This window comes from Cetorhinus maximus, chromosome 8, assembly GCF_964194155.1.
Source record: "Cetorhinus maximus chromosome 8, sCetMax3.hap1.1, whole genome shotgun sequence".
NCBI lineage: Eukaryota > Metazoa > Chordata > Chondrichthyes > Lamniformes > Cetorhinidae > Cetorhinus > Cetorhinus maximus.
In genome coordinates, this window is record NC_135886.1 from 4,743,822 (window position 1) to 4,765,223 (window position 21,402).

Genomic DNA, 21,402 nt, shown 5'->3' on the forward strand with positions numbered 1-21,402 from the left:
TGGGCAATGTTCAACCCGTACTGTTCAGCCAATCCCTTAAATTTTCTCAAGGTGAATTAGGTTCCTTTATCACTTATTATTCTTTCAGGAATCCCTTGTTCAGTGAATAGAACTCGTGCTGCTGAGATGGTTGTTGTAGCTCTCAAATCTTTCACTTTTCAGATAAAAGGGAACTTTGAGTAATAGTCTACAACTATGCGATACCATTCTTCATTATGTGTGAATAAATCAGCTCCCACAGTGTGCCATGGTCTGGGTAGTACTTCAGTAGCTATCATCTCCACTTTCTGCTGTGTATTTCTGTACTTCTGGCATATGTTGCATGTAGACATCAACCTTTTGATGTCTTTGTAGATGGTAGATGACTATTCAGCACACAGCTCTGAGCTGATGCTTCTCCATTCCTATGTGGCCGTCATGTATCTTCTGGAGAAACTCTTACCAATCAATTCTTTTTCTACATCAAAGTGTGCAGATCTTAAAATGAGCTGATCTAGCAGCCTTTCATGTGTCCTTAAATTTACATTTTCTGGCTGCATTTTTCAATCTTGTTGTGAAATTGTCAACAGGCTCACCTGACTCTTGCCTCGGGCATTTAAATTCATTTCAGAAATCTGAAGATTTGACTTTGGCTGGAGAGGTGTGCTGAATTTGTTAAAAATTTTCAGTTTCTGCTGTCATCTTCACTCAGCACCCAGCTACTAAACACATTTAACTCTTTTTCTCTCCTGCCCACAAAAGGATGTAGCTGCAGTAGCGGATTTACAGTTAGTGGGGCCCTGTGCTCAGTTTCATTTTTGGCACCTACCCCCACCACCAACAGGACTCCCACCCCCAGACACAATCCAATACTACAGGGCATTAATCATTTCATCGGCTTTTTCACGGTCACGTAACTACTTCTGCACACTATCATATAACCTCAGTTTCAGAAGCACAGTATTCGAATCCTCGCTGATTATACAATTCTGAACACACCACACACTCTCTCATGGCAAATACCAGCAATGAGATTTTCAAAGAATATATGATAAGCTGACTGTCTTTAATCCCCGGTGCCTCCCTTTTCCAGTCGCTGGGGGAAAGGGTCCTTCTCTGAGTAAATTGATAATCAAGTCATGTTGCATATGTCTCACAGTCAGGAGCATCTGATCATGATTTGCCTGTTAAAAGCTGCAACAGTAAACAGGACCACTCTGAGCTGGGGCCACTCTGAGCTGGGGCCACACCACCAGAGGGATTACCCAGCTTTGCCTGATATTGCTGCCGCTGATGTTACACGAGTCAAACAAGCTGCTTGTTGCTCCACCTTCTGGAACAAGGAATTTGTTGTTCTCTCCACACTGGAAACACTCTGGCTCTCTTGTTCTGCACTGGGGACCTGCTTGTGAGGCAAATCCACGTTGGGGGCATTGTGTGTGTGTGTGTGAGAGCAGCTCCGTGCTGGGGGCGCTGGCAGCAAAGCTAACTCTCCTCTATCCAAAGTGGTGTTAAGGAGTGAGTAAGTGCAGAGTTGGCGGGGAGAATGAGTCAGCCCAGCTTGCAAAAGGCAAAATGCAGCAATCCAACGATTCAGACCATTGTTTAAAACAAAATCCTGCCAAGAATTTTGAAGGTATCATTATTTGCAGACTGTTCCTCAGAGATATTCATTGTTTTAAAAATAGAAATTGCTGTGTGTTATTTATTGAAGTTAGGCTTGGGGATTTGAGCTGTTTTGTTTTCGCAGTTTTGTTCACAAGAATAAAATCCTCCTGCAGTTTCTAGTTCTGGGCTTTGAAAGGAGCTTTTGCAAGGGTTACTATTTCTCATTGAAATGGAGTCAATGTGAGACTATTGCAAGAACTGATCATTCTAATACAGGGCAGCGTAACACACTCAGGACTGTTTTACACAGTGGGAGCTGTGTGACACTCAGGGCTTTGAAGACCCCATATCCAGTGCCGATGCATATGGTGCTGATATTCTCGGGAGAGTCTCAGTAGACCCAGTACCAGCCTTTATTGCATAGTTGCAACAACTTTCTGCTTGAGCACTCACTCATTATTTTGCAACCCCACCCCCCCACCCCCCACGACCAGTTTGGGGCCATGGTGTGTTTCATTGTAATTCTGCCCCTGTGCAGCTGACCCTTTTCTCTTCACTAGCACCTTTTAGAAAGCTACTGAATGGCAGTCTGCATTTTTGTTTAACCTTAGAAACCATAGAAAAGTTACAGCACAGAAAGAGGCTATTCAGCCCATCATTTCTGTGTTGGCCCAAAAAAGAGAGAAAAAATGAAACTAACCGCTCATTAACCTCACTTTTCAGCACCTTGTCTGTAGCCTTGCAGATTACAGCACTTCAGGTGCAGATCCAGGTACCTTGTAGAAACCATGACAAAGTTACCACAAGTCACTTCTCAAATGCCTCTACTACATCATTAGCCTCCCAATTCATCGTGGGTTGTGTGTCTATTCCTACATTGTTTCCCACATTTCACCTAGTCGTTCTCTCTTTCTGGCACTAATTCAGAATGATTTTTCAATCTAATCCAGCGTTAAATTTGTTTAGCATGTTTGAATTTTTATACACAGCTCACTGCCACCACGTTATGTCTTCTGGCTCCCATGAATTAGAAATAACCCAATTGCTTGGGTGAATGTATTTCTTGCTGCTCTCATGCGCCCGGTGGACTGATTGGCTGATACAGTGTTACTCAACACATGCAGTGCAACACTGAATGTGGCAAAACAAAAACAAAAATACCTGGAAGAACTCAGCAGGTCTGACAGCATCTGCAGAGAGGAACACAGTTAACGTTTCGAGTCCGTATGACATTTCCAGTAAGGACACAGCTGACAGGGGCCACTCCACCTGCTGAGTCAGCAGTGAAGAATGTTTACAACCCTTTAACAACGTTCCTGTTAACTTTTCTCCTAAGGATCTCGGGTCACAATTACAATCTCTGAGTTGGTCGGTTGTCTGGGGGCGTGGACTGGGATTTTTTTTGTATATCACGAGTTGATGTTTTATTGATATATTCCTGGGTGCGTCAGAAGGATTCTTTTCGAAGGAAACGGAAGAGAAAGAAGCGAATTGTGTTTCCGTCAGTCTGTCTCTCTGAGCACTGTACAGATTGCAGAAGTTGTTGAACGGGTCACCCTGGTGTTTTGTTATTTCTTTTCAATGTCCTACATTTTTAAAAATTCTGCATTGAGTGCGAAGTCTTAGCATTGCCTTTTAACGTTGTGTTTACAGAGGCTGCAAAATAATTGAGGGTAAATCCTTGGAGTTTTTTTTCCCCCCCCCGTCAACTGGCTGCAGTTCAGCGAAGTTCTCACAATGGCTACAGGTGAGTGAAACTCCTAAACCCATGTAAAGCAGGTGTTGATACACCTGCATTCGGTTATGTGCTGACTTTTTTTTGCAAAGTTGGAGCTTCGACCCTTTTGTAAACTTTCAGTAAACAGCACTGATTTAGAAGTGGATCTTGGATACGGGGGAACACTGCTGTTTCACTGGGTGAGGAAAACATATAAAACAGCAATCCTCAGACTGTTTTTAAAACGGAGGATTTCATCAGGGAGTACTCAGACTCATTTAAATAAAAGCAAAAAAACTGCAGATGCTGGAAATCTGAAACAAAAGCCAAAATACCTGGAAAAACTCACAGGTCTGGCAGCATCTGCGGAGAGGAACACAGTTAACGTTTCGAGTCCGTATGACTCTTCATCAGAACTAAGGAAAAATAGAAAAGAGGTGAAATATAAGCTGGTTTAAGGGGGGTGGGACAGGTAGAGCTGGATAAAGGGCCAGTGATAGGTGGAGATAGCCAAAAGATGTCACAGACAAAGGGACAAAGAGGTGTTGAAAGTGGTGATATTATCTAAGAAATGTGCTAATAGGTGACATTAAGGGTAGAAAGCAGGACGAGCAAGTGACAGATAGACCTAGTGGGGGTGGGGTGGGGTGGGGGGAAGGGATCGAAATAGGCAAAAAGGTGGAGATAAAACAATGGATGGAAATACATTTTAAAATAATGGAAATAGGTGGGAAAAGAAAAATCTATATAAATTATTGGAAAAAGGGGGGATTGGAAAGGGGTTGGGGATGGAGGAGAGAGTTCATGATCTAAAGTTGTTGAACTCAATATTCAGTCCGGAAGGCTGTAAAGTGCCTAGTCGGAAGATGAGGTGCTGTTCCTCCAGTTTGCGTTGAGCTTCACTGGAACATTGCAGCAGGCCAAGGATGAACATGTGGGCATGAGAGCAGGGTGGAGCGTTGAAATGGCAAGCGACAGGGAGGTCTGGCTCATGCTTGCGGACAGACCAAAGGTGTTCCACAAAGCGGTCACCCAGTCCGCGTTTGGTCTCTCCAATGTAGAGGAAACCGCATTGGGAGCAGCGAATGCAGTAGACTAAATTGAGGGAAGTGCAAGTGAAATGCTGCTTCACTTGAAAGGAGTGTTTGGGCCCTTGGATGGTGAGGAGGAGGGAAGTAAAGGGGCAGGTGTTGCACCTTCTGCGGTTGCATGGGAAGGTGCCATGGGAGGGGGTTGAGGTGTAAGGGGTGATGGAGGAGTGGACCAGGGTGTCCTGGAGGGAACGATCCCTGTGGAATGCCGCTGGGGGGGATGAAGGGAAAATCATGCTGGAGTTGGCAGAAATGGAGGAGGATGATCCTTTGAATGCGGAGGCTGGTGAGGTGATAAGTGAGGACAAGGGGGACCCTATCATGGTTCTGGGAGGGAGAGGAAGGTGTGAGGGCGGATGTGCGGGAGATGGGCCAGACACGGTTGAGGGCCCTGTCAACCACCATGGATGGAAAACCTCAGTTAAGGAAGAAGAAAGACATGTTAGAGGAACTGTTTTTGAAAGTGGCATCATCAGAACAGATGCGACGAAGACGAAGGAACTGAGAGAATGGGATGGAGTCCTTACAGGAAGCTGGGTGTGAGGAACTGAGTCAAGGTAGCTGTGGGAGTCGGTAGGCTTGTAATGAATATTGGTGGACAGTCTATCACCAGAAATTGAGACAGAGAGGTCAAGGAAGGGAAGGGAAGTGTCAGAGATGGACCATGTGAAAATGATGGAGGGGTGGAGATTGGAAGCAAAATTAATAAATTTTTCCAGGTCCCGACGAGAGCATGAAGCAGCACCGAAGTAATCATCGATGTACCGGAGAAAGAGTTGTGGGACTCAGACTCATTTAATGGCTGTTTCAGAATGTTTGGTCAGGCCTGGATCAAAATCAGCGCTGCTCAAAAGTCCTTAAATCAACACAATGGGCTTTATGGGATCTTTGATCTCAGTAATGACGTTTTTAAATGATTTTTCCCTGAAAGCACTGGCTGAGTTCTGAGCGCCAGTCACCTTTGATCCAAATCCAAAAGCACATTCATTCTGAAAGAGGTTATAAATAATGAATCACAGAATCTCAGAATTGTTATGGTGTAGAAGGAGGCCATTTGGTCCATTGTGTCTGCACTGGCTGTCTGACCATTTTAACTTAGTGCCAATCTCCGTAACCGTGCGTATTGGATGATTACCTAAATAGGAACAATGCCCTTTTGAATGCCTAAATTGAACCTACCTCCACCACACTTCCAGGCTGTGCATTCCAAGCCCTAACTACTCGCTGTGTGAAAACATTTCTTCTCACCTTGAATTTGCTTCTTTTGCAGAACACTTTAAAACTGTGTCCCCTGGTTCTCGATCTGTTTGAGTGGGAACAGTTTCTCCCTATCTACTCTGTCCACGTCCCTTATGATTTTGAAAACTTTCATCAAGTCTCCTTTTAGCCTTCTCCTCTCCAAGGAAAACAGACCCAACTTCTCCAATCTTACCTCATAGCTGAAGTTTCTCATCCCTGAAACCATTCTCGTAAACCTCTCCTGCACTCTCTCCAATGTGTTCACATCCTGAGTATGAGCAGCCAAGCCCTAACTACTCGCTGTGTGAAAACATTTCTTCTCACCTTGAATTTGCTTCTTTTGCAGAACACTTTAAAACTGTGTCCCCTGGTTCTCGATCTGTTTGAGTGGGAACAGTTTCTCCCTATCTACTCTGTCCACGTCCCTTATGATTTTGAAAACTTTCATCAAGTCTCCTTTTAGCCTTCTCCTCTCCAAGGAAAACAGACCCAACTTCTCCAATCTTACCTCATAGCTGAAGTTTCTCATCCCTGAAACCATTCTCGTAAACCTCTCCTGCACTCTCTCCAATGTGTTCACATCCTGAGTACTATGCTTCAGTTCTGCTGAAGGGCCATGAGGGCTCGAAACGTTGACTGATTTCTTCTCCACCGATGCTGCCAGACTTGCTGAGTTTTTCCAGGTAATTCTGTTTTTATTTTGTTTTGGATTTCCAGCATCCGCAGTAGCTTTTAGCTTTTTGTTTTTATCTGAGTATGAGCAGGTTGTCTGAGAGTCTCTGTGAACCATTGCAACCAAAACCCATCATTCCCTCACACACAAACATATGCACACGCTTTCCCCCACGCTCCTCAGCCCCTCACATTTTCCCCAACCATTCCTCCTCAGCCTCTTCTCACCCCCCCTCAGTCCTCAGCCTCTTCTCACCCCCCCCTGTCCTCAGCCTCTTCTCACCCCCGCCCCCCCTGTCCTCAGCCTCTTCTCACCCCCCCCTCAGTCCTCAGCTTCTTCTAATCCCCCCTTCTCCCCGGTCTCTTCTCACCACCCCCCCACTCCTCAGCCTCTTCTCACCCCACCCCCCCCTCAGTCCTCAGCCTCTTCTCACCCCCTCAGTCCTCAGCCTCTTCTCACCCCCCCTCAGTCCTCAGCCTCTTCTCACCCCCCTCAGTCCTCAGCCTCTTCTCATCCCCCCCCCCCCACCGCCACTCCTCAGCCTCTTCTCACCCCCCCACCCTCCCCCCACTCCTTAGCTCTTTCTCCCCCTCCCTTCACTCCTTATCTTTCTCTTCTCCCCCCCCCCCCCCCCCAACCTACCCACCACACCTGGGCCTTCTCTTTCCCCCCCCCACCACCCCTCGTCCTTCTCTTCTCCCTCCCCCCAAACTATTCCTGGGCCTTCTCTCCCCCCCCCAACCCCACCACTCCTCAGCCTTCTCTCTCCCACCCCCCCACCACCACCACCCGGCCTTCTCCACCCCCCACCCCAAACTCCTCGGCCTGCTCCACCACTGCTCAGCTGCCTCTTTCTTTCCCTCCCGCCCCCTCCCCACAGCCACTCCTTGGCCTCCCCCCCCCCCCCCCCCCACCGACCCCCTCCTTGAAATCTGGAAACTCCCTCCCTAACAGCACTGTGGGTGTAACCACACCACAATCGCGGTGGTTCAAAGAGGTGGCTCACCACCACCACCACCTTCTCAAAGGCAATTGGGAATGGGCACCAAATGCTGGCCTAGCCAGTGACACCCACAACTCATGAAATAATAAAAGCAAGTATCAATTACTCACAGAAGATAAGACAAAATATCCTCAGCTCTCCTGATATTGAATTAATGATAATTATTTATGTACCATATAGGTGAAGCATGAAATTATGTAAATTGTGGTGTGGAATTCATTCACTCTGGTCAAACAAGGAGGAAAGTGCCCTGTACACTGGCCACTAGATGGTGTCATTGCTAATTTTTAAGATATATTAAGTTATAATACATATCCTTACGTACGTATGTGAGGTGCAAAGATTGTGTGCAGGGTTGCTGATGACGTCTGGAAAATGCAGCAGTCATATAAGTAGACTTATTGCTCTTTTGACTAACTAGGGTGCAAATGCCCATTTATTTGGAATTGGTGCCAAGGAAGAAGCAGAGAGACTGGCGCAACACAACGGGCCAAATGGCCTCCTTTTGTGCCATAACAATTCTGTGATAAAATATCTGGAACTAATGAATAAATAGCTCACCTTTTTTAAAAAGGAAGGAAAATGGAATTTCAAGGACACGGAGAGTGAGCAGGAGAGTTGGATCAGATTTTGATGCGTCTTGCAGTGAAAAATTAGATTAAATTGCCCATCACAAGATAATTCCACCTGAGGAGAGCTATTTGTTCATCCAAGCAGAAAGACCTGCCCTTTCCCCTATTACAATATCTAATCGATTCTCAAATAATTCCAGGGCCTTCATCTCCATGACTTTATCTAGATAACACAGATACAGTCTAAATGGACTGAATGGCCTTTTTCTGTGCTATAACATTCCATGATTCTCAATAGACAGAGGGGTATTGTCAAATTCTCAAGTAGGTGTGTACAGGACTTTGCATGGCTGATTTTACAAATGCAAGATCCCAGTAGGGCCACAAAAAAAGAACACAGTCATACATATTGAATACAATTTTCTCCTTTATCTTGAAGGCGCTAAGTGCAATTCCACAGAATGAACACCAAGCTTCACATAATTAATGGAAAATAAATAAATCAGCATCTGTTGTGGGGCACGTAGCTCCCAGAATAATGCAGTGTCTTGCTTATGTGATGTAAATATCTGAGCATAAAAGTTTCTCTAGTTTTCAGTTGTTTTAGCACAACATGGTGCATTGGAATGTATATTTATGCCCACATATGCTGAGCTCACAGTGTCGTTATGCTGTTGCGTGGAGAATGAGAACACTTGTATTTGCATTGTGCTTTTCACAATCTTGGGACACCCCAAAGTGCTCTACAGCCACTTAAGAAAATCTGTTGCTGTTGTAATGTAGGATACACAGCATATAATTTATGCACAGCACTCTCCCACAAACAGCAATGTGATAATGACCAGAACAAAAACAGAAATTCTTCTCCACCGATGCTGCCAGACCTGCTGAGTTTTTCCAGGTATTTCTGTTTTTGTTTTGGATTTCCAGCATCCGCAGTTTTTTGTTTTTATGATAATGACCAGATACTCTTTTTTTGGTGATGTTCATTGGGGGGATAAATATTGGCTGGGATACTGGGGATAACTCCTAAGATCTTTGAAATAGTGCAATTGGATCTTTTAACCTTAAAGTGTGGATGGCACCTCAGACAGTAAAACACTCCCTCAGCACTGCACTGTATTAGCCTAAATTTTTGTGCTAGAGTTTCTAGGAATGGGATTTGAACCCGCAACCTTCTGACTGGAAGGTGAGAGTGCTACCCAATGAACCACAAGGTGTTGAGCATAGGCTAGGGATTGCAAGTGTGAAAAGCTCATGGGCTTCTTTGTGTTTAGCATTAGGGCTATCTGCAAACTTGAATATGCCTCATCTGACAGATTGCTGTCCCTCACCTATTTCATAGCTCGTCCTCCTGCCATTTTTCCCTCATCTTCCCTTTAGCACATCTATTCATGAAGCCAACCACCCACTGTTATCTCCTGGCCTCCGAGCTGTACTTCAACAACCCCATCTCGTTCATGCACCCAACCTCAAGATGTCCAATCTTAGTCCCTCCATTTTCTCCAAAAAAAACCTTATCTCTGATTTACCTTCTCTTTCCAAAATCCTGTGATTGCTGTCATGCAACTACGCTACAACTCTCCACTCTCCACAATGCAAGACCCTCCAATCCAAATTCCACTGCACCTGAAAGTGCTTCAGTGCTTATGATTGCGTAAGTCAGTCACAAATCACAATCTGTTTGTGCATACTCATCTGACTTGACCCCCCTGCTGCTATTGATCACTCAATCTTCATTTTAATGTCTCCCCTTTGCAATTTAGCTCACTGGCACTGCTGTCACTTGGTTCTGCTCATACCTGCCACACTATAGGCAGTATATCAGCTTCAACTTGCACACACCTGTGATCTTATTGAATGGCGGAGCATGCTCGAGGGGCGAGTGGCCTACTCCTGTTCCTAATTTGTGCGTTCATGTGTATGTTCATATGTATACCCATTTAGTTCCCCTCCTCTTCACAATTTATCTGCTTTCTCTGTGTTATTGCGCCGAACAAATGGGGTCAACTTCCACATCTCTACTCACTAATTGAAAATACTTGCTACAGTCCCCAACTGGGTACCTGAAGCAGAATTTAATGTCGGAAAAACTGAAGTTGTCCTTTCTTTTTGCTTCCCAATTCATTCTATGAGCTTTGACACCATCTGCCTCCTCGGCTGTCATCTCAAACTGATGTGGGAGGTATTGGCCCAGAACTTCTGTGGAGTGGCAGTCACCGTCTGATTGCCACCTTGCCCCCTGTTTACGACACTAGCCGCTGTAAACCGGTAAGCTTAAAGGGCCCAGGCACTTTGACAGGAAAAAAGTTAAGTTTGCAAGGTAAGTGGGTAGGATGGTTTGGGTGGTAGGGGGGTGGTAGTCGGTGGGGGCGGAGGGGGTGTCTACTGGGGGTTAGGGGTGAGTGTCAGTAGTACTGTTATCCATGAGATAGAAGTAGTTTTAATCCTTCTAACTTTCTCTGGGTAACTACTCTGCTACCCCACTCGAGATCAGTTAGAAACAAAGTTAATGTTTCAGGGTGATGATCTGTGCATTTTATACCTGAATGCTGTCCACTGTCTTTGAGAGATGTCAAAGTACATACAAACATACGAACTAGGAACAGGAGTAGGCCACTCAACCCCTCAAGCCTGTTCTGCCATTCAGTAAATTATGGCTGATCTGACTCTCACCTCCACATTCCCGTCTACCCGATAACCTTTCACTGCCTTATCAAGAATCTATCTAGCTCGGCCTTAAAATTTTCAAAGACTCTACTTCCACCACCTTTTGAGGGAGTGAATTCCAAAGGCACTCAGCCCTCCTGAGAGAAAAAATTTCTCCACATCTCTATCTTAAATGGGTGACCCCTTATTTTTAAATGGTGACCCCTAGTTCTAGATTCTTTCACAATAGGAAACATCCTTTCCATATCCACCCTGTCAAGACCCCTCAGAATCTTATATGCTTCAGTCAAGTCGCCTTTTTCTCTTCTAAACTCCAGTGGGTCCAAGCCTAGCCTGTCCAACCTTTCCTCTTAAGACAACTCAGCCATTCCAGGTATTGGCTAGTAAACCTTCTCTGAACTGATTCTAACACATTTGCATCCTTCCTTAAATAAGGTGATCAATACTGTACACAGTACTCCAGAGGTGGGACTCACCAATGCCCTGTACAACTGAAGCATAACCTCCCTGCTTTTGTATTAAATTCCCCTCACAATAAACGATAACATTCTATTAGCTTTCCTAATTACTTGCTGTACCTGCGTACTAATCTTTTCTGATGTATGCACTAGGACACCCAGATCCCTCTGCATCTCAGAGCTCTGCAATCACTCACCACTCAGATAATATGCTTTTTTTATTTTTCATGCCAAAATGGACAATTTCTCATTTTCCCACATTATACTTCATTGAGAGATCTTTGCCCACTCACTTAAACTTTCTATATCCCTTTGTAGCCTTCTTATGTCCTCTTCACAAATCACTTTCCTAACTGCCTTTGTGTCACAACAAATTTAGTAATATACCTTCAGTGCCTTTATCCAGGTCATTTATATACATTGTAAGTTGAGGCCCCAGCACTCACCACTGTGGCACACCACTCGTTACATCTTGCTAACTAGAAAATGACCCACTTATGCCTACTCTGTTTCCTGTTAGCTAGCCAATCTTCTATCCATGCCAAAATGTTACCTACTATACTATGATTTTTTATTTTCCACAATAACCTTTGATGTGGCACCTTATCAAATGCCTTCTGGAAATCTAAGTACAGTACATCCACTGGTTCCCCTTTATCCACAGCACGTTACTTCTTTGAAGAACTCCAATAAATTGGTTAAACGTGATTTCCCTCTCTCAAAACCATGTTGACTCTGCCTGATTACCTTGAATTTTTCTAAGTGCCCTGCTATAAGGTCTTTAATAATAGCTTCTAACATTTTGCCTATGACAAAATGTTAAGCTAACTGGCTCGTAGTTTCCTTCTTTCTGTCTCAATCCCTTTTTAATAAAGGAGTTACATTTTCTCTTTTCCAATTTAATGGAACCTTCCCCAAATCTAGGAGTTTTGGAAAATTAAAACCAATGCATCAACTATCTCACTAGCCACTTCTTTTAAGACCTTAGGAGGAAGTCCATCAGGACCCCGGACTTGTCAGCCCGCAGCTCCAGCAATTTGTTCAGTGCCACTTCCCTGGTGATTGTAATTTTCTTGAATTCCTCCCTCCCTTCCATTTCTTGATTTACAGCTATTTCTGGGATGTTGCTTGTATCCTCTATAGTGAAGACCGATGCAAAATACCTGTTCATCTGCCATCTCCTTATTTTCCATTACTAATTCCCCAGACTCACTTTCTATAGGACCAAGACCCAAAATTCTTTTTTATCTGTCTTTATATTTCTAGCTAGCTTTCTCTCATACTCTAATTTTCCCTCCTTATTAATCTTTTAGACATTCTTTGCTACTGTTTATATTCTGTCCAATCTTCTGACCTGCCACCCATCTCTGCACTCTTATACGCTTTTTCTTCGAGCTGAATACTCTCTTGAATTTTTTTAGTTAACCACGGATGGTGGGTCCTCCCTTGGAGTTTTTCTTTTCTTGTTGGAATGTATCTATTCTGTGTGTTCTGAAATATCCCCTTAAATTTCTGCCAGTGCACCTCTAATGACCTATCCCTTAACCTAATTTGCCAGTTCATTTTAGCTAGCTCTGCTTTCATGCCCTCATAATTGTCCTTTTTAAGTTTATAAGTCAAGGACTTCTACTTTTGGGTCAATGATGAACTGTTGGTTAAATCCTATTTATTGCAGAAGGTTTCCTCCTGGAGGGAAGAGTATATAAAAGCAAAATAAGATAATATCAGTGCCATTGAAAAACTTTCTTTGAATTATGTTTTTTCTGGTATGCTTCAGTATGTAGTGCAGGACTGAAGGGGGAGCTGCATTATTAGAGGTGCCATTTTAGTAACAGAAGCCCCATTTACCCTCTCAAGTAGATGTAAAATATCATACGGTATTGGAGTTCTCCCAATTTGTCCTAGCCAATATTTATCACTCACCTAGTTACTTATCTTGGTGCTATTTTTGGCCTTTGCTGTGAGCAAATTGGCTACTGTTTCCTACATTGCATGTGATTACACTTGAGAAATACTTAATTGTTAAGTGCTTTGGGATATCCTGAGGTTGTGAAAGGAGCTATGTAAATACAAGCCTTTTTCTTTCTATCTGGTTCATCTTCCAGAATTTTAGGTTTGGTCAAGGTCACTCACTTATAAATTCCAGCAACGCAGCATTGTGAAAGATCCTAGTTGGACTGGTAGCGTCACAAATGTGACTTTCCACCAACTGCATAGGTGTAGTTGCTTTAAAGTTACGTTTTCAACTTTGGAGCAATTGCACATGTTTGAAATGCAGAAATGTTTTCAGTGGAAGTGATCTGGAATATAAGTGCAGTTGTGACTGTCAATAACTGGAAACATTATTATGCATTGACCTGTGAGAAGCATTCGGTGCTCCTTAAGGGACTAACAAAGGAAGATTAATGCTGCAATTTTTCGCAATAGGCAGGTAGTAATTTTGTGGCTACTGTCCTTCAATAAAATGGTAGGTGGATTGAGAAATTGCAATGTTTATTATTATTTGCCAAGTAATTACAAGTGGGCACCACTTAATTCCGTTGTTAACATTATAAATTGATAATATTTGAGTGGACAGCTCAGAATTGTTGCTGGGCTGTCAGCACTGTAGATATGTTGGGGACAAATTAATGATGACTGAATGAGACAGATTGCAGATTCATTCAGACAAGTGGAGAAGTTTATTTTTAAAAGTGACCAGATTCATAACAAGTTACATACACTCTTAAACCAAAATGTGTGACTTCTGTAGGAGCAAGTAGCTGTCATTTCTCGATAGAGAAACTCGTTTGCAGCACTTTACACTTTTGAGTGGTGAACTCACGAACAGTGAACTCTTGAGTTGTAAAAGCAGTCTGTGACTAGTAATTCAGTTAATTAGAGGCCTTTGCGTTTCTATTTTGAGTCCAGTAATTGTTTCAATGTTATTTATATAATGTACAAGTATGGTAAATAGTGTTATTCATCGTTGGATCTCTGGGGAAATGCAAAGTAATAAAACTATGTGTGATGCTACAATTCAGAAATTGTTTTTGGATAAAATAGTTTGGAAACAATGCGCTTAATTGTGTAGATGTTGAACTTCACCTGATGTATACACAAAAATTCTAATCTAATCCAGCTCTTTAGCATGGAGTGTTATTACTAAAGTTTTGTCATCTATTCGGCAATATTACATAGGCTTGAAGGGAACAGTACATCTCCAGTCATTACAAATTTGTGACCCTGTCCAAAAAAAAGTACATGAAACAAAATATTTTGTATGTTGGGGTGGTGGTTGGTGGGAAGACGAATGCCAACTTATATCTTCCAGTTTGTAGAGTTGGCAAAAATAGTGAGGATGGGAAAATATATTTTTAAAGAAAATGTTATTGCTATTAGTTGAAGCAGGTGAATCATCAAAAAGCTAACTCGTTGCACAATAGGACATGGCAAGATTATGATAATTGCTCAGATTGGCTCAATCTATTGCCATAGAAACAATGTCAATATAATGCTCTATATTTACCTCAGAGGGAAAGAGAAGTGTGTGTAGGTTTTTGTGTGTGTGAGATAGACATTTTAACAGTTCCAAATTATAGTCTTTGTACAAGATGGGTTATTTTTCTCTGCCTCCTCCACTTCATGTACCATTTACTGGGCTGGTTTCCGAATCTTAAAATGGCAGAATTACACGAGAATCGTGCAAAAGAAAAAGAATTGTATTAACACATCCCATCCTGTCTAAGAAGTATCTTGAAGCACTCCACATACAACGAAATACTTCTTGAGTGCAGTGACTGTTCTTGTATAAGTAAATATGGCAGCCAATTTGTTACCCAGTAAGATACCAATTTATAAACTGGCTGGGTTTGGATGGTGCTGCTTGAAGAAGGAATACCATCCAGGACATCACAACGCCATAATCTTCTCCAATAACTCGACCTGTACCAACAGATGGAGTCTCGGTTTAATATCTTCCAAAGGATGGCATCACTGAAAATACATCACACCCTCAAAACTGCAATGGTGTCAAGTCCGGGAATGGGACTTGCAGCTAGAGTCTTCCAATTTGGAGGTAATGGCTGAGCCAAGCAGACATTACAAAATGGAAATAGCTTGATTCCTTTTGCTGGCTCAAAATAGTAGCATTTTGTAGCACAGTAGAAGGCCATGATAGTGCATTGTATCTTCTAGCTTTCTAAAAGAACTGTTCAATGAGTCCCAAAACCTTGCCCTTCCTCAAGATCTTTTTTAAATTTAATTTTCAAATATTTATCAACTTCTCTCTTAAAAGCTATTATGGATTCTGCTTCCACTACTCTACCCAACAACCCTCTGCGTTTTTAAAAGTCCTAATGTCTCCCTTCAAGCTTTTGGTGATCTGGTTCTTCTCAATTTATCAAAATTTCCTGTAATTTTGAAAACTTCTGTTGGATCTCCTCATAACCTATGGTGATCTAATAAAACAGCCCAAGTTCACCAATTTCAATTACAGGCCTTATGTGAGGAGTCTTGGCACAAACCTGTTCAAGAAGGGAGGGAGACAAAAGCAGGAAACTATATGCCAGTCAGCCTAACATCTGTTGTTGGGAAAATGCTAGAGTCCATTATTAAGGAAGAAATAGCAGGACATTTAGAAAAGCTTAATACAATCAAACAGAGTCAGCATTGTTTTGTGAAAGGGAAATTATGCTTCACAAATTTGCTAGAGTTCTTTGAGGATATAACAGAGTTGATAAAAGGGAACTGGTAGATGTAATGTATTTGGATTTCCAGAAGGCATTCGATAAGGTGCCACATGAAAGATTATTGCATAAGATAGGAGCTCACAGTATTAGGGGTAATATATTAGCATGGATTGAGGATTGGTTAACACACAAAAGACAGAGAGTCGGGATTAATGGGTCTTTATTAGGTTGGAAAGATGTAACTGGTAGAGTGCCACAAGGATCAGATTTAGGGCTTCAATTATTTACTATTAATATTAATGACTTGGAGGAGGGGGCAGAGTGTAATGTATCCAAATTTGCTGACGACACGAAAATAGGTGGGAGGGTTGTTGTGATGAGGACATAAGGAATCTGCAAGGGGATATAGACAGGTTGAGCGAGTGGGTAAAAACTTGGTAGGTGGAGTTTGATGTAGCAAAGAGTGAAGTCATGACTTTGGTAGGAAAAATCAAAAGCCAGCCTATTATTTAAATGGAGAGAGACTCCAAAAAAGTGCAGCACAGAAGGATCTGGGTGTTCTTGTGCATGAAACACAAAAAGTTAGCATGCAGGTGCAGCAAGTAATTAAGAAGGCAAATGGAATTTTGGCCTGTATTGCTAGGGAGTTGGAGTTTAAAAATAGGGAAGTCTTGTTACAAATGCACAGGGTGTTGGTGAGGCCGCACCTGTGTACAGTTTTGGTCCCCGTATTTAAGAAGGGATATACTGGCATTGGAGGCAGTTCAAAAGAGATTAATTAGGTTGATTCCTGGGATGAAGGGGTTGACTTACCAAGAACGGTTAAACAGGTCAGGCCTTTATTCATTAGAGTTTAGAAGAATGACGGGTGATCTTATTGAAACGTACAAGATTCTGAGGAGGCTTGAAAGGGTAGATGTTGAGAAGATGTTTCCACCAGTGGGGGAATTGCGAACTAGGGGACAGAGTTACAGAATAAGGGGACACTCATTTAAAACTAAGATGTGAAGGAATTTCTTCTGAGGGTACTGAATGTCTGGAATTCTCTACCTCAGAGAATTGTGGAGGCTAGATCACTGAAAGTATTTAAAGAGGAGGTAGATAGATTTTTGAAATATCGGGGAGTTGAGGGTTATGAGGAGCTAGCATGAAAGAGCAGTTGAGGCCTGGGGCAGATCAGCCATGATCTTATTGAATGGCGGGGCTGGCTTGAGGGGCCAAATGGCCTACTCCTGCTCCAGTTTATTATGTTCTTAAACCTATGAATCAATCAGTGCAGCAGTGCATTTGCAAACTTCCAGGCTTGCCTTTCCTGCAAATATTGTTTGAACAATTGTACTTTCAATTCTGATCAAGGGCGACATCTTGGGGAAAATCATAGTTGAACTGTATTTTCTGCAACCTTTTGTGATATAAGGTTTATTGGTAATGTGACTCAACACTTTTTAAGCTTTCACCCAATGATTCTTTCACCTGGTCCATTATTCTAAATGGAGCACACTTATAGTAACACACATGGGACAGTTTAACAAGACACATCACTGATGATGTGTGACCTCATTAGTGGCAAGCACTGTTTGCAGAATGGTGATGGGTAGGGCTATAGTGACAAGCCAATATCATGTCATAGCTTCCAAGTGCAACACAAAGCCTTTTTGTTTGATCAGATATATAGGAAACTTAGACATGGAACAGCCTGTCATTTTTTACAGCAATGTAAACAGGAGAATCACATTTAACCAAATATACTGCTTGTGTGCTTCTCATAATTTGTCTCAAATCACGTAACAGACCTGATGTGCTGTGAATATTTGATCTTGAGCATTACACAACTCAAAGACATTTCCAGCACCACAAAAATTTGGAAGGAAATGTTCTACACTTGTCATACCTCTGAACAGTTTGCATACATCAAGTGAACATTGTATACAAATTACACTCGCCTTCCATGGTGATTTTCTGAAATCCTCATGATTATAGCCAGAATGTGACCACTGGAATATTTAATTTGATCAGCATTTTATGCTGCAGTGAAATCCTAGTGCTAACACTGAAGTATATGCTATTAGTAAATTACCATAAGCCTGCTATTTCAAGGTGAACTATTTTAGAAATAAAACAAAAGCTTTTAATCAATATCATAATTCATGGAAATGAAATTGTTTTGAATACAAAACTTCATTGGATACCAGAAGCACATTTTTAAAGTAATATTTGTAAAAAAAAAAGTGCATTTATGAATCAGTAATATTGAAAGGTACAGATAAAACAAAAATTATGTGCTGAAAATCTAAGATAAGAACAGAAAACAGTCGAATTATGCGGCAAGTAGCTGAAGAGAGAAAAAAGTTAACATTTTGCATTAAGATAATTTGAGTTCTGACAACACAAAATGGCAAACATAATTATTTTTCTCTCAATGCTGTTATTTTCTTTTTTGTACAGATGAATGCTCTTGGGGTTATTGTATAGGCATTGAGTCATAATGTTGGATATTTAAAGTTTTGAAATCCTAAGGTGAACATTTTTGAGAGCAAAGCTTATCTAAGTACTGACAAATAGTCAAACGTGCTGGAGAATTAGTTCTCTTAACTGTCAGAAGTTTCACATTATTGCCCTTCATTCTTTGTTTTGAGACAAAACCAGGTAATGCTATTATATTTTATTTCTCAACTAACATGAACAAAACAAATTCTGTAGTAATTTGTTTCATTTGTTAATGTGAAGGATCTTGCTGTGCACAAAATGGCTACTATATTTTTACCCAAAACAACAGCAACAGTACTCAAAAAGAAGTTTATTGATCATGAAGCACTTTGGGATACCTTGAGGATGTGAAATACATCATATAAATTCAATCTTATCATAAAAATTGAGTGTTCAGCACTGGGATGGATTGGCACTTATGTCTCTAACTCAACCATGTATATGTACTATTAGATCTTTATTGATGCGCACCTCTTTCTATAATCTCAATGAAAATGCCAACGTTGCAACTTTGTGTTGGAGAATTTATCATCAGGACAGTTTTTTATTAGCATTTTTATTAATTTGAGCAATTTTTGTTTATTTTGACAATTGTTAGAGCTTTATGAACACTTGGGATTGTCATGCCCAGAGAGCTTTTGAGCCGGTCAGTGAACTATTTTGAGGAGTTACCAACCTATTTCGCCCCCATCTATTCTATAGTCACATCAAAAGAATTATTGACCTTTTTGATGGGGACATAGCTGTCACTCTCTAGAAGTCTCTCAAATAATAATGATAGTTATCATTATTAATAGCTCTATCAACTCATTTATTTGGCTGGTAGATTAAACAGCCAATTAAATAATTTGAAAGGTAAGGACAATTCTTCTGGACAGTTCAGGGCCAACTGTGTTCCCTTCACACTTATTGGTAACACAATACAGACAAGTATTTTTGGGTAAGGGGAATGTTTGCCAAAGCAGGAGTGTTTTTATCGTTCCCAAACCTGATGACAGGCAGTGCTAGGGTGCTAACGACATGTTTACTGAGTGATGGTTTATTTTTAATATGGTATTTCAAGAATTACAGCAGCAAACAAGAGTCAGGAGAATAGAGTCAGCCTTTCATTGCGGGTTGACTCTCCCCGACTACCTATATTGTTTAGGTTTTTAAAAAAAATAAATTATTTGGTCCTCCGGTGTTTATAGATCAGTAATTTAGTGATTCCTGTTTGTTGGGAGATGAGCTGTTTCTACGGGCAGGCCTGGGCCCCGTTGCTAGGGGCAGCCGCCCGGTGGCCTCCCCTCCAGAGGCCGAGCCTAGGCCTCGAGCGCGCCGCGCCGCGCGACCGACCGTTAGCCCCCCCCCCCTCCGCCTCGCGCGGCTCCGAGCGCCAGCAGCGGAAATCTGAGGGGAAGCTGCCCCATTCTGGTCCGGTCGATTCATTCGCGTCAAAGAGCGGCGTCCTCGTCCTCTTCTCCTTCTTCTTCCTCCTCCTCCTCCCCGCGCTGCTGCTGCCGCCACCGCCGCCGCGCTTCCTCTCAGTCATCCGGCTCCCCAGGTAGAGACAACATGTCCGACCCCATCCCCATCAGAGCCAAGAAGCTGCGACCCAGACTCCACGGCAGGAGCAGCCTCCAAAACGCTGAGCCCACAGGTGAGTCCCTCGGGAGGGAGGGCAAAAGAAAATATAATATATATATTTTTTAAAAATCAGCGGTCGTCGTTTTCTTGTTGCCTTAACTGCATCGCTGCTTCATCAAATTCCCCCGAATTGACTAACTTCTCTTTCCCCTTTTTAAAAGTACTTTTTTTTTTGGGCTGCCTAGTTCAACATGATTCATTTTTATGTCCATAGAGATAATGGGAAGCCTGTTTGTTGCCAGGCCCCTCAATCCACTGGTGGTGGTGGTGGTGCCTGTTCACAGGCGCAAAATGTAGACATTGGCTCAACGATTAAGGATGCAGTGCTCCTATTTGTATTAATGTGTTTGTTTGTGTGATTGCGAGTTTATTGCAATTAAATGGGCGGTGCAGGGAAGGTCAGTAATTTTGGCTGTCGGTTGAGTTGAACATCAAACCTGTTTACCCTTTTTTTTCCCCCCAATACCGTGATATGTTTTTAGCCGGGGTCGAGCAATGGACAGGCTTTTAAACATTGTCGTCTCCGCACATTGAATTTCAAAATTCCACTCACAATGTGAATATTATAGAATAGACGATCAGTAAAATGGATTAAAGACGACAGTCTCAATTAAGGTTGCACCACTAATCAAGCCACCTAATAAAAATAATGATCCATAGATACAAATAGATTTTTTAAATCTACAGATCGAATAAGGCTGAACGTAAAATTACTTCTTGTGAACACTGTATTAATGAAAAATATTAAAGACAAAGTGGAGATTTTCAAAAAAATTATGGCAATGAGAGTTGTATGAATAGGATGTCCATCAATAGATTGGATGACAAAACAAAATACTCCATATGCTGAAAATCTGAAATAACAAAAGTTCTGGAACACTCAGGTCAGGTAGAGAGAAAAACAGTTAACGTTTCAGGTCATTCTGTATGATTTTGCATTGTGTAATGCATTCCTGGTTGCCAGTTCACATTTATTTAAACAATAATTTGCATTTATATAGCATTTTAAATAGTAAAATGTCCCAAGGTGCTTCAACAGGAGCATTATCAAACAAAATTGACACTACGCCACATAGACCAATTTTTAAAAAATCATTCACCGGATGTGGGCTTCGCTGGCTGGACCAGCATGTATTGCCCATCCCTAGTTGCCTTTGAGAAGGTGGTGGTGAGCTGCCTTCTTGAACTGCTGCAGTCCATGTGGTGTAGGTACACCCACAGTACTGTTAGGGAGGGAGTTCCAGGATTTTGACCCAGCGACAGTGAAGGAACGGCGATATATTTCCAAGTCAGGATGGTGAGTGGCTTGGAGGGGAAGCTCCAGGTGTTGGTGTTCCCAACTATCCGCTGCCCTTGTTCTTCTAGATGGTAGTGGTCGTAGGTTTGGAAGGTGCTGTCGAAGGAGCCTTGGTGAATTCCTGCAGTGCATCTTGTAGATGGTACACACTCCTACTGTGCGTCGGTGGTGGAGGGAGTGAATGTTTGTGGATGTGGTGCCAATCAAGCTCGCTGCTTTGTCTTGGACAGTGTCAAGCTTCTTGAGTGTTGTGGGAGCTGCAATCATCCAGGCAAGTGTCGAGTATTCCAACACATTCCTAACTTGCACGTT

At 42.3% G+C, this 21,402-nt stretch overlaps 1 protein-coding gene across 3 annotated transcripts in view; it reads left to right on the plus strand.

The window, feature by feature from the left end:
• The first annotated feature begins 3,072 nt into the window (after positions 1 to 3,072).
• Positions 3,073 to 21,402, plus strand: part of LOC144683392 (AMP deaminase 2-like) — a 146,334-nt gene continuing 128,004 nt past the window's right edge. For 2 of the 3 annotated variants that reach the window (XM_078546352.1, XM_078546353.1), the window contains exon 1: positions 18,126 to 19,806. In XM_078546352.1, coding sequence (XP_078402478.1) covers positions 19,722 to 19,806 — 85 coding nt within the window. In that variant the 5' untranslated portion in view covers positions 18,126 to 19,721. Of the gene's footprint in view, positions 3,335 to 18,125; positions 19,807 to 21,402 lie in introns of those variants that run through there. The other variant, XM_078546354.1, reaches the window with a different exon arrangement.